The 13,660-nt window shown below is 36.3% G+C and overlaps 1 protein-coding gene across 4 annotated transcripts in view; it reads right to left on the minus strand.

The window, feature by feature from the left end:
• The window catches only part of USP9X (ubiquitin specific peptidase 9 X-linked), a 98,074-nt gene that overhangs the window by 49,548 nt on the left and 34,866 nt on the right, over window positions 1-13,660 (minus strand). For all 4 annotated transcript variants that reach the window (XM_038150331.1, XM_038150324.1, XM_038150348.1 and 1 more), the window contains exons 9-14: window positions 13,452-13,590; window positions 11,808-11,960; window positions 7,927-8,031; window positions 6,238-6,444; window positions 5,274-5,410; window positions 348-481 (exon numbers count right to left, since the gene is read on the minus strand). In XM_038150331.1, coding sequence (XP_038006259.1) covers window positions 348-481; window positions 5,274-5,410; window positions 6,238-6,444; window positions 7,927-8,031; window positions 11,808-11,960; window positions 13,452-13,590 — 875 coding nt within the window. The remainder of the gene's footprint in view (window positions 1-347; window positions 482-5,273; window positions 5,411-6,237; window positions 6,445-7,926; window positions 8,032-11,807; window positions 11,961-13,451; window positions 13,591-13,660) is intronic.

Raw genomic sequence — 13,660 nt, forward strand, 5'->3', positions numbered from 1 at the left:
AAGGAGCCTTCAAAATTCAAAACTAGAACTTTACTACTAGAACCTTCCCACAAAAAAAAAAAAAATACCCTAGCCTAAGTGGGGCAAGATGATTTTTATGAATCCACACACAATGGCTGCCACTTTCTCATATTCTGCTGTAAAACACACATTTTCAATTATAAAAAAGAAAAAAATTAGTATTTTAAGCTTTCCTTACCCAGTCACCACAAAGGCTATTAACACCACAGATGCTTGAAAATTAAACAAACTTAACAGTCATTTTATTATGGGAATTTACTTTTTAACTTCATTTTCAACGGGAGTTCTCCTATACTCCACGAAGCAACTTTGATGTTAAAACTCACCTTTAGCATACTGCCTCATGCTTTCCATATAGGCAGAGAGGTTTTCTGCAACCAGTGTAACAAGGGCGTGATTGTGCTGAAGTTGATTGATTAAGTCATGTCGGTAAAACACGTGGGGACTTCGCTGAGTTTGACTGCAATTAAAATACAATAGTTAGAGGAAAAGAAAGAAGCTTTGCACCAAATAGTTCAGAAATCAAATCAAGAGACACATCTTTGATGCAAGATCCACATTTGCCTACAATATCTCAAACAGAGCACAGATTAAGTTTCTGGCAATATTTTTCTATCTTCTGACATATCAACAGCTCTTACCAGTTACTAAAGCAGCTAATTTATGAGGATTATATGGTTACAATATGTATGGAAAACATCAAAGCAATGGGAGCAGCTCAGTGTGCTGGAGGGAGAATATCTGCAGCAAGACAGAAGATAAATAAACACCTGCCCAAAATGCACAGTAGAGACCCTCAACTACAGTATAACTACAATATGCATAACCCTGGTTTCTCCCACAGCCATCTGATATTTTTTTCTACATTTAACATTAAAACACCAAGTAAAACTCATTACTGTAGTCAAAGTACACTAGCCAACAACCACACCAATTATAATTATTTCAATACTTAAATCCCCCTAAAAATAGTATTGGTTTTTTGCTAGCAATAATTATGTGGAAAAATGTTGGTACTAGCAAAAAAACCTGTTACACAGAGCATATAACCTAAAAGCCCCCGGAAAAGTTCAAGAAAGGAAATATCCCAAAGAAATAAATTACCAAAAATGCTTCTCTTAAACAGCACTATTCAGATCACAAAAGCAAACTACAGAGCTTGTGTCCAAGACCCACATGCCATGAACACTATCAAATTCTAGAGCCTGAGGACTCATCACCTCTGCAGAACACTCTCCAAGCGTCTCAACTGCTGTAGCTGTAGATCAGAGCACTGATCTTGACTGCATAAGCCACTACTGCTCTTCCACGGTAAAGAGAGAAAAAAAGAAAACAAGTGGGTGTCAGGGGGAAGAGCAGCATTCCTCATTCCCACTCAGCTGATCCCACAGCCTGCCCTAAAGAAACAAAGATCTGATTTCCAACCTCTTCTCCTTTATTTCCACACTTAAACAAGCAGACCTCAGAATTAGCTGAGTAGATTACAGGTAGGAATTCTCATCCTTCCTGGGAAAGATCTTGGGTGTCCATACCACATGGCCTACAGCACTCCACAGTACTTCCACACCTTTAGAGAACAGTGGGGAAGGCAAGAAATCCCAATTCCAGCATCAGCTGGCAGTGATCTTTGCAGCTGATAACCACATTTCACTGTAGATGTAACAGTAACAGATAAATTGATTCACTGGCCAAAGATCAGGGTCCATCTGCATTTAAAAGACAGAAGCCACCAACACCCTGCCAGTAATTTTGTTATCTGAATCCAACAGACTTTGGGCTGCTAAGCACTGTGGTTTTCAGATTATTAAATTTCATAACATGCAGAATTTTCTAAAATAGTTTGAAAGGAGCATTTCCAACACAAATTGTGTTAAAAACACTCAAAATACCCAGACATTTCTCAGACAGAAAACTAAATGGATGGAAGCATGAAAAAAGAAAACATACAGGACTTCATAGATTCAAAAGGTTCTCAGATTTCATTTTAAGAAACTTTCTGATTATGTTTCATTCCATCTCCACCAACCTCCCTACTGAGACTAAGGCAGCAGCAAATCCAGCAAAAGGCTGGATGTCTACTTTAGTGGTTACCCAAGATGTTACCTCTAGACAGAGAACTGCATCCACAAAGGGTCACAGAAAATAAGAACACTGATTATTTGGGAAATAGATATGATCAAACAACTAAAGAAACAAACAGAACCAAGATGGGGTGTTTTGTGGAATCAAAGATATTAGAGTGTTTATTTATATTCATAATATTATGCATTTGTATCAGTGTCACACAGTACAGCAAAACCAAAGCTTTACCAGCAGAAGACGACAATGTTCTGTGTTAGATATTTTTTATTTCTCTCCTTTCTCAGCCACATGCACAAATAGTACATTTGCACATAGATCCATCTTGGTTAGCAATGACTTTGAAAAGCTTAATTGAAATAACTAGAGTTATGAGCTGTGAGTTGTAACAGTGATCATGAGCAACACTTCCAATATTATTTTGATTCACTGCTAGGATGGACCCAAAGGCAAAATTATTGTCTTTAGGCACAGGAAAAAAGCTGATCTGACAAGAGCTTCTAGAATGTTTTCTAGTATTAAGACAAAGTCTATATGCAATTAATATTTTCCTTATGCATCTAAAGTTAGACTAATATGATGTTACCCCTGGGACACAATAATTGAATCTTTAATATTATTACACATTAGTTACTAGACACTCATTAATGTGCAATAACTGAGGAGCTTGAAAAATTGAAGTCAACAGCAAAACTCATATTTTCATTGTGTTATACTAAATGGATACCAAAAGTCAATGTATAAAAAGAAAAAATAACATTTTGAAAGGGATGATAAAGTATTTTGAATTATGAAAAAGGACATGGCTAGAATTCTTGTTTGTTAGAAAAATACTGGCAAAGACAAAATTCCAAGCAATGTAATTTAAATTTATTAAAAAGAATTATTTATCTGCACATATATATGTAGTATTGTATTGGGTGAGTTATAACTCAGCTTTTGAAGATGACAGTTGTGCCAACTGGACAAATGCAATGTACCACTACAAGAGTGCAGATTATTCAGATGAAAAATCCAAATTGCAGCGACCGATCCCCACAAATTCCACTACTTAGGCTAAAAAGTGACTTGAAGCATCACTGCTGTCTCAAAGCACTATGAAACCACTGAACTCTCAGTGTTCAGTTAATTCTCCTGGGCAAGTAATTTAAGAGACTGGTCTTCTACTGCTCAGGTAGATACAGGTCAAACTTAAGCATTTGATATTGATCTACAGGAGGCTCTACCACCCAACACAGAGAGAATTATGACGATTGTCTGTAAACTAAAGGTCAATATTATGAGTAATAAAGGTGACTATTCCTAAGTATTAATAAGCATCTTTGCCCCCATAATAAAATAAATATTATTTTCTGTTGCAATTCTGGTTAAGCTGAACTTCCTGACACATGCAGCATTTCTTTGTGATCAGGGAGCTAAATTTTGCCACAGCAATTGTATAACCAATTCATCACTTTGTTCAACTGCATGAATAACTAGCAACAATTAAAAACCTCCCCCTCAAAAGAATTTCTACAGTGCCAATGGCATAAGATAATTTATACAGATTTTTGCCAAGAATCAGCAGCACTTCCTGATCTGGAGTGAACTTTCCATTGCCAGTGCCAGTCAGCTGACCCACCTCAAAAGAGCAGCATAAAGAATATGTGCTGTGTGACATGTTTTTGAGGCAGTTGTCTCAAATACCTGTTTGGATTTACTTTCAATCCAAAGTCTAGAAGGATGTTAAAGTTTTAAGTCAAATAAGGGAAGCTGATAGGTAGAGGCATTGTATGCATGCATTACAGTTTCCAAACTGTATCAATATTAAGAGTTATGAGAAAACTCAGAGGACTGGAAAGTCACTGATTATTTCAAAACTATGTTTTCCCTCAGCAAATTTCCCAGTCCAATTACCTGGGCAGTAATACCACCTGACCAAAACAACTCCCTCAACAGTATCTTGCTAACAAAGGGTTTTTAAGTTCCTTGATTAAAAAATTCAATTCTAAGTTCACTTTGCTGCCATATTTGTTTTCAATTCCAGCATAAAAATAAGGTGCTATTACATACTGCAATGCAGATTGCCCTGAAATCTGAGGAAGAAACGGTCAGATTAAAAAAAAAAGAGCAGAGACATTCAAACCATTTAACTGTACAGAGACCATACAGGAAACCTACATTTCCACAATCAAAAGAAGTTTAGTTCCCCACAAGATTACTCTGGAGCAGAAACCTAAATCAGTGTCTTGAATGCTTGAAGTGCTTCAGTAATTAATTACTTAAAGCAAAGTATCTTTGTTAAGGCACTGTGCTAAAAGCATTCAACCTGAATAACCAGGTAGCTTGGTTTGCCTGGATTTTACAGCATGAAAAAGGCTAAGGATTCCACAACACAGAAAACAGACTTTTCTGCTAATTGAAAGGTAACTTTGTGACTTTTTTGGATAAACCTCAAATAATCATTAATGAAAAACTGTAAGGAATTAAAATATACTGAAAATTGGAGCAGTATCCTGCAAACCAAACGAATAAAGAAAACTCCAGAAGCCAGGAATGCAACATTATCACAGCTCCTGAAAATGCTATCAGTAAGAAGATACCATTGTACAAACTGTGGCTTATTTTCCTCAACTTTCCCTGATTTGATCCTTTTTGTGAGCTGACTGTAATAGCAACATTGACTTGAATACTTTATCTGCTTACAAGAATTGAAACAAAGCAATTGTGCAGCACTGATAAGCCAACAATGTTTTTCAGGAGTTTGTAAAAATTCTGATGTGAATACAAATACTCTTAGGGACTCAGTCTTTCTTACTGAGAAGACATTTAAAATAATTAAAATAATCATGTATATTTTAACAAGTCCAAACTGATAAAGGCTTCTCATTATTTCTTCCTTTCAGAAACAAACAAATAAAACCCCTCACCCCAATAAAACAAATTCCACACATTTCTAATCTATTCCATTCAGGAGAGAAAAATCAGTAGAGAATTTCACCCAGACCACAAAGTTACTTCTGATTTTAAGCATATAAACTAGATGACCTGCAAGAATTTATCATCAAAGAACAAGGATGGGTGGCAACAGGCTATGGTTTTACCCAGACTTCCCCAACATCTTGCAAAAAAAAAAAAAAAAAATTTCCAACCCATACCTCACAGACAAAATTTTATCTGCATTCCATTCTTACCTCAAGTTCTGTGGTGCTTCACCAAACAAAGAGCAAATTTCTCTAATTTGTTTCAGTGCAGGAATGACCCATTTGTCATTTGTGCGAAGCTCTTCTATAAAACGATCTATCCACTGGATCTTTTGTGTGTCTCGATCCTTAAAGAACAGGAATTTATAATCAAAATCAAGCATATTGCAGAACTATCCTAACTGCCTTTCTTTGTTTCCGAGATGGAGCACTCAAAGTCAAACAAATACTGGATCACCTGAGTTTTGAAGCATAGAAGCACAACAGAAGTATCTGAGCAGCACTACATGCAGGCAGAAGCTACCAGTGTGTTACAAACTCCCTGCACTCAAGCACTGCTTATTTAACAAGTGTTTAAATAATTTCCTTTCTTCTCCCATTTATTTCTACTCACTGTCATAAAATATCAAGAAACAATGAGAAACTGTTTCTTAACAAGATGGATAATGGATTCATTTCAAACCGTAATTAATTACTACTCTGACAGATTTTCACAGAAGTTTGGGTAGGGAAGGAGAGTGTATAATTATATGAAAAGGATCCTTTCTAACATACAGGACAGATATGGACTTACTGGCACAAAAAAAAAAAAAACCTCAACAAAACCCACTGAAACAAATTAGCATGAAGTTTGGGAAAAGGCAAAGGCGGGGGGGGGTGTTAATCCTTTCTCCCTCTTTATTTTGGTAGGGTTCTTTTCCAATTCTTCCAGTGTGCTAATTATAGTACATCACCAATTGCAATAAGACAGGCAAACTGATGTATTACACTCTCTCCCATTAAAGCACAGTGATGTTGATTAAAATATGTCCTGTAACATTATAAAAGTACTAGGATGTTGATAGAACCATACAAATTTATGTAAGTAACACTTTTGTTAAATTACCAAATAGCTTGAATTTTTTGTGGGGAATGGAAGGAAACTCAGGGACTGAGTTCATACTGGTTTACTCACCTGTGAACAGCTGTAATCTAAGATTTTTATATGGGCGCTAAGAGCCTGGTCCATGATATCAACTGGCACATCATCACTGTGAGCCAAATTCCACAAAAGGTTCAGCACTTTGTGTGCCATCACTCCATCCTTGTCATCCTCTGCAAGGCGACGAATTAACTCCAGCAGTTTCTCACGCTGTTTCTTGCTTGCATTCGTCCAACTTGCCTAACACAGTATTTTAAAAAAATTGTAAAGGTCTTTTTTTAAAAATTCCACACATAACCTGCACTGTTAACAAACAATACAACAATAAAGTGATGCAACTACATAAAGAACTTTCATGTTAATTCCTGTCATTAATAATAAACAGCAAGTTAGAGCAATACATAAGCCAGACATAACCGAAGAGCTCTTCTCTTCAGTATTGTATTTACAACTACAGCATATTCACCTTGAAGCTTAAAAAACAGATGGCTCTTTATACAAAGATCACAGATATGTTTGTAAAAGTTAACAATGCCACTGACAATTGCACCAACAATCAGAGCGAACTCAGCTGTTTCTCTTAAATGCTTTCACAAAACTCCAGTGCTTAAACTTAAAAGATTTATTAAATTACTTATAATCACTACAAAAGTAAAACTTTAGTATCATTCATGCCTCTGAATCAGACTGAAACACATGGCCACTGCATTACATTAACTTTCTCCTGAATAAGTTTTCAATATGCCATCACTTCATATCCATCTCTCAAGGTCAGACACAACAGTTTACACACAGAATTTCTGAGCACTGGGTTAAGTAGCTGAACTACAGAACATTAGACCCACATTCACGAGACTACAGGACCACACTAAACAAAGCAAAAATTGCATGTAAGCCAAAATATGACTATATGGCATTTATCTAAAAAGAGAAAACAGAGTCTACAAAGCTGGCTTGCATTTTCAAGCAGTACAGCAGATCATGTCCTGAAAGTGAAACAGTAAAACAAGCCAGAGAGCACCACTACTGGAATCTGAAATAAAAGCCAGTGAATAACATAAACTTTCAGAAACAAGTTGTTTTGTCATTTCAAACAAATCACTATGTGTTTATAAACATTCAGCTTTATCTTCCTGAGACTGTTTCATTTTGTATGTAAGCTTAACGGAGAAAAGTTATTACATGATAAAGAGGAAGCTGGGGGAGCAGGGAACGGAAGTCCTTGATCTCCTCTACTTAAAGATCAAAAGTAGCACTGCCCAGTAAGCCTGACAAAACCTACTCTAATGCCAGGAGAAAAACATAATTTACTAAATCACCAACACTTCTTAATTTGGAACAAATGCAAAAAGGTATCTAAGACAAATAAGTTATTTTATTTGGAAAATTCTATATTCCTAGGATGGTTAAATGTAACTTTAATCCTATAGGCTTTACAGACCTGCATTATCCTGAAGTGTTTGAACTAGAAAACAAAACTGGCTACTAAACAAAAATAAGAGGCCTTTGTTTTAGACAGGAAGTAAACAGAAAATCTCACAAGGAGTGCTCATTAAAGAACAGCCTTTCTAGAATTAAATATTACAGACTGTTGCTACACATTAAGAAGTCTTTTAACACACAGAAACTGAGCAAATCTGAAAGGAGAAAGACACTGAAAAAGCCACAAATTTTACACACACTCTCAACACATCTCCTGAATACAGTCAAACATAAAATTACCTTAAAACAATCAAACAGGTGATCAAGCTGTTCAGGAGAGAAGTCCCAAGCTAATTTTGCGAGGAGATCATGTACATTTTTTACAATGGCTTCATGTTTTCCTGCCTGTCAGGAAGAAAAAAAAAAAGAATCCATCAACAATTCATATTAAGTCAAGCAGCAAGACATTCTACATAATTTTTATAAGGAAGACTATTAGAGGTGGCCAGCAGGAAAAGCTGATGCTGTGGGAGCAGCACAGCAAACTGAATACTTCACTGGGAATTCACAATATTTAGATTTCCCTTTTAAGTGTAAGTATTTAAGTGTGCTTTGTATGTGTGCACACAAGTATTTATTTAGACCATAAATACTGCAGCATCAAAATATGTTTTTTTTTGTTCCTGCTACAAAATCAAGCTGGGACAGAGGAAAATAAAATCTAAAAGGGTATGTTCACTTACAAAGTGGTATTTTTATGTTGTTTTGTGTGGGTTTTTATGGTTTGGGGTTTTTTTAATAACGAATTACCCAAAATCCACTTCTGAATTTTATTGAGGTGTTTTAAGGTGTAAACCAATTTTTGGTATTCTGCCAGTTTCTCAGGCTGAAATATCTCCTTTGTGTTAGTGGATTCACAGGCAACTAAAGCCTTCTACTACAAACAACTTGCTAACAGACAATGTTTTGAAGTCCAGCAGCTTTTAAACTTACAAATCCAGCAATGAAACAACTAAGGACAAGATGCTGAGTTTTATACTAGATGCAGTTTTAACTGAGAGTGTGGTGTACATCACAATTTTTGACATTTAAGGAGGAAGACAATGAGAGCAAGAAAAGGTAATTCCATTTAACTCCAAGCATGAAGAAAATTTTCTGCCCAGGCTGAAAAACACATCCTGTACTTTACATCTGCAGTCAAAACCAACAAATATGGACTATGAGAATCAGTAGCTGATTTACTGTAGAAATTTTTGTTGTAAGCGAGAAATAAAAAATGCAAAACAAATACCTAGAATACACATTCTGATGTAATTAATCTTGTACACTATTAAAAATACATGTATAAGCACTTTTGAAATTCAATTCCTACTAAAAGCTTCCATCAGTAATTTAAAACCAAAACTAAAAACCAAAACCAGACTAATAGCTTTGTTACATGCTGTGCCCTAAATTCTTTATAAGGTGTCATAAATTTTTGTTTTCAAAAAAGTCATTTTAAGTAGTAATATTTGTTTTCACATTATGGGTAAGACTACAAGAGGGGGAATTACTAAACCCATGATTCCACTTGACTTTGGAAAACATCATGTAATTTTTTCCTCCTACCAGACCATTTCCTGGATAGAAAGAAAAACTGAGAGCATGCAAGGCAGAAAGAGCATCTATAACACAACAAATAAAAGGAGAATTATGGCCAACTCCTGGAGGAGCAAGAATACAGCAGGTAACAACCTTGATTTGGGAGGTTTTTAACAGATATGGGGAAGCTGTGAAGCACTGAAGGGTCTGGGGAAGCAAAACCAGACAGTGGGAGGAGGTAAGGAACCCTGGTGTGTAACCTGCCAGCTTGCTGCACAGGAACAGGGAATGCCTGTGAAGTTCCAGTTAAATACTCCAGAACATAAGTCATGAGACCTCAGCCTCTGCCATTTTGTATTTTGTACAGCTGGATCTTTCCCTGCAACTTAATGCTTGCATTTAGAAACTTACAACATTATTCCTTAAATCAAATACACTCCTACATTGTGAGCACTGGCTTTGTAAGACATGAAAACACTTCAATAAAATTAAAACTTAGGTTGCCTTTAAAAGGCAAAAGCAGCATAATTGCATTACTCTTAATAATACTAAGAGTCTCAGGTGCATGGTCACCCTCTAAAGCCAGGCAGCAACACAAGTGCTTGAGCCTGAAAGCAAAACCTCCCCGCTGCTGCACTGGGGCCGAGCTAAAATAGCTTGTTATATAAAGCTACACAGTAAATCAACTCCTCACTACTGAATTTCATGCCCCAGCTGCTCTCAGGAGCAGTCATTTAATAAGAACTTCTAAAAACTACTATACACAAGGAGTAGTGAAGTAGGTGAAAATCATTCTGTATTAGCAAATTTTAATATTCTTAATTTTTAGTCCATTATAATCCCATGGCTAAAGCCACAGAGAAACCATCTACCTGAATAAGAGTTGCTTTCACACAAAAAAAAGTACGGGCAAAATTACAGCCAGAGCACTGCAGCAGCCACCTACTTGACAGCATAAGAAGTGAGCAGAGCAAGCTGGGTATTTAAGGGCATGGAACATTTCTTCTGAAATTACTCCTACTTATTCCTAATTTTTTTTCAACTGCTAAGGTGGACTATCCCCATTTTTTAAGGGTTGCATGATGTATTCATATTTTTGTGGAGGGATAGAAAGTTTGACTTACACTAGTTTATCCACATGTCCTATCTCCAAGCACTAGGAGAAAGGTAATTGCTTGGAAGAGGTTTTTTTTTCCAAATTTCGTATTTTTTTTCTCCTCTTATTAAAAGTAAGGCTCTAAAATAGGTGAAAGAGGCCTACTAACAGCAAACTAACCTCTCAAAGTCCATTTTTTTTCTTTCCCCACAGGTATCTTGTAGTCTGGAAAGATCTACAGAATACAACCTGAAAACTAACAGTATGATCTCAGACCTTAATTCAAGTAATCTGTGTATTGCTCTGCTACATGATGAAATTTTCTTAACACAACTTTGGGATAATAAGGAAAGACTGAATTGAGTTTCAGCCTGTGCAGTTACTGCCATGCTGGAACTGAAGCCTAGGCATGATGAAATTACTTGCAACACCAGAGATCTCCCCTACATCACCTACGGTCCCAAGTGTTATAAATGTAACCTGAAAATAAGTCCTCTTAAGCCAAACTGTTCTAGTCTCAGAACAGCATGAACACATGAAAACTGTGTTATCAAAATAACCAAACTTGTATTGGCCTTTGTCAAGGTATAACCCAGCTGGCAAATGAGCAGCACAGAGCTGCTCATTCAACTCTCCACCCCACAGCGCCATGGGGGAAGAGAGTGACAAGGGGGAAAGTGAGAAAACTCAGAGCTGAGATAACATAGCTAGTGCAGAAGCTGCTATGGAGAAATGTAACTCTGTCCCTGCCCAAACCAGTACAGCCCTCCCTCCCTGCCTTGGAAACCAGAGCTAGCCTTCCCACACTTGAAGGACTGGCCTGAAGGCTTTTTTTTGTCCAATCAGAGTTTCACTACCCACTATTTATGTTTCAATCCTATTTTAAAGAATTTTCTGTATATACAGTAATTCTCAATGATTTTGTCTCTCCAGCTGCCTAGTCTGTGTGTTAAAATCATGCAGCCCACAGCTAGGGAAATCCATCTCCCCAGTCATGTAAGTAAAAAATCAATATTGCAAAATTTGTAACTTTTCAAAAATAATTATTGCAACACAAGGAAAAGAACTTGCAGTTAAATAACTTCTAGAACAGTCATTGTTACAAGCCTTACTAATCACACTCTGCCCAGGAAAAAGTTACACAACTGCATGGAACTCAGAGATCAGCAACACATATTTCTCCATGCATTTTAAAACACTAAGCTATCGTGTATCATGTCTCTGCTCAATGTTGAAGGTTCGTTAATACTTTAAAAGGATCATCCCTGCACCATGTTCTGAACTGTATCCTCAGGCTTTACATACATGGGCAGCTGACCCCTTGCACTGGTGACACTTGAGATGACAATTTCAAGCTCCAAGACCTCAAAAACAAACACCATTTCATCTCAAATTTTCTTTAGCTTTGTCTAACACAGAGCAGAAGCAGCCCAGGTTCTCTTCTCCACATGACACACATGAGCTGCCTCCTGTGCAGCAGCAGACAAGCAGTTGAATTATTTACCTGTGCAGCCCAAATGTTGTCAAGATCCTGCAAAGTGAGAGCTTTCTCTTTGATGACAAACCGGAGAATTTTCTCAAGTTTTTCTACATATTGAGGTTGATGAAGACTATCTCTTAATACAATTGATAAAATGTTGTTCTGCTGGATCCATTCCTGAATATAAAAAGAAAGTAGTGCCATCTCAAATTATTCAGGTGCCATCATTAATATTTAAACTACAAAACAAAAATCTAACCTGTTACAGATTAAAAAAGATGCAGCACAACAGAAAGGCTTTCATCTTATATTTCCTCTGTCTCAAAAAAAAAAAATCACCATTTAAAATAATCCAATATATTTCTGGATTATTATTGGAAAATGTTCAAACATTTTCAAACATAAGAGGCCAACATGAAGAGGAGTTAACTCTTCTATTCAAGCAACAAAATCTTTATCTTCCAATTCACAGTCATGAAGTATCAAAACCAAATTGTTTAAGACATGTCTAACTCTACTGGTACACCTACAGCATATCCCATAAAAAGGACTTAAGCAAGGACTGAAATATAAAAATGATTATTTAAGTACTGCCACTTTTAGGGTTTTTGAAATGTTTCTAATTGAACCAGAGGCAAATATTCAAGTCATATTTAGGGAGATGCAATTTTCTCAGTGGTGTCACTGACATGGTCAAACTGTTTTGTTCTAAGTGAAGCAAAGCAGGATGTGCTCTGAGCACTGACGGAGAAAAAAAACACCCACAGCATCATCACTTGCAACACTGTCCTTGATCAGACTTACAATATTCAAGCTGTCTCATGAAATAATGAAATCTAGACATTTTCAGTTAAAAACACAGCTCTTGTATGAGATGCCAAACTGTAGGAAATGTGTAAAAAAGAGACCTATTTCCCCCTATTGCTTTAAAAAGTCAAAACTGCAGTTACTTTTTCTTGTCAGATATCCATTTGTAGATATAAACCCCACAACAGGTGGCCAGACAGAAAGATGGGGCAGAACAGTGTAAAAATCACTTAACACAACTAGATTTCACAAAGATTAAGAGAAAATAGTTCTTATTTTAGTTTCATAATTGCTCGTTTTCATCCTTCCCTATACATACATTCAAGCAACAGTATTCAAAATACAAAAATATTGATTAAAACAAAAATGTGGTATCTAGAGTTTTCTGTACTGAAGCATCCAGCTTCTGAAATGTGAGAAGCAGAGCAATCACTTAGAACTCTAATGAGAAAAAGTTGAAGCACCAAACCCAGACTATATCCTTATTTAAATGACCATTACATTTCTAGTTACTGCAACACTGCAGTTGCAAATGAATCACATTTGTTTTATTTAGGTTTCTCTGGGTTTTTAAAAACTCTATATAAAACACACACTATCCAAGGATCCATTTTTGAGCCATGATTTTAGCACCACTGAAAAGTAATTCTCAACAGCAGCTTTGACACGAATGCAGCATTTTTTCACAGAAAGGCTTCTATAAAGTGCTTTATTACCATGACATGATGCCTAATGTTTCAAACACTGTATATGAAAATAAACTATGTGTGCTGGATCCACAATATAGAGCTACTTCTACAGTTAAAGTACAAAGGAGAAATCAAATCTGTGCAATGAACTTCACTGAAAAGGAGCACTTACTGCCATTCTTTCAGCTGTGAGCCACTCTTCCTCTTCAGGATTACCATGTCGATGAGTGTAGTATGACACACTGGATATTACTTTGTTAACTTCATTTAGTGCATTCATTTTACCATTGAAAGAGGAAATTTGTAACAACCTGTGAGAAAAATTTAATGTAAGAAGTGTGGAAAATAATGTCACCAGCGGCATATTATATTAGGAGTAGC

The sequence above is a fragment of the Motacilla alba genome, chromosome 1 (assembly GCF_015832195.1).
Source record: "Motacilla alba alba isolate MOTALB_02 chromosome 1, Motacilla_alba_V1.0_pri, whole genome shotgun sequence".
Classification (NCBI taxonomy): Eukaryota; Metazoa; Chordata; class Aves; order Passeriformes; family Motacillidae; genus Motacilla; species Motacilla alba.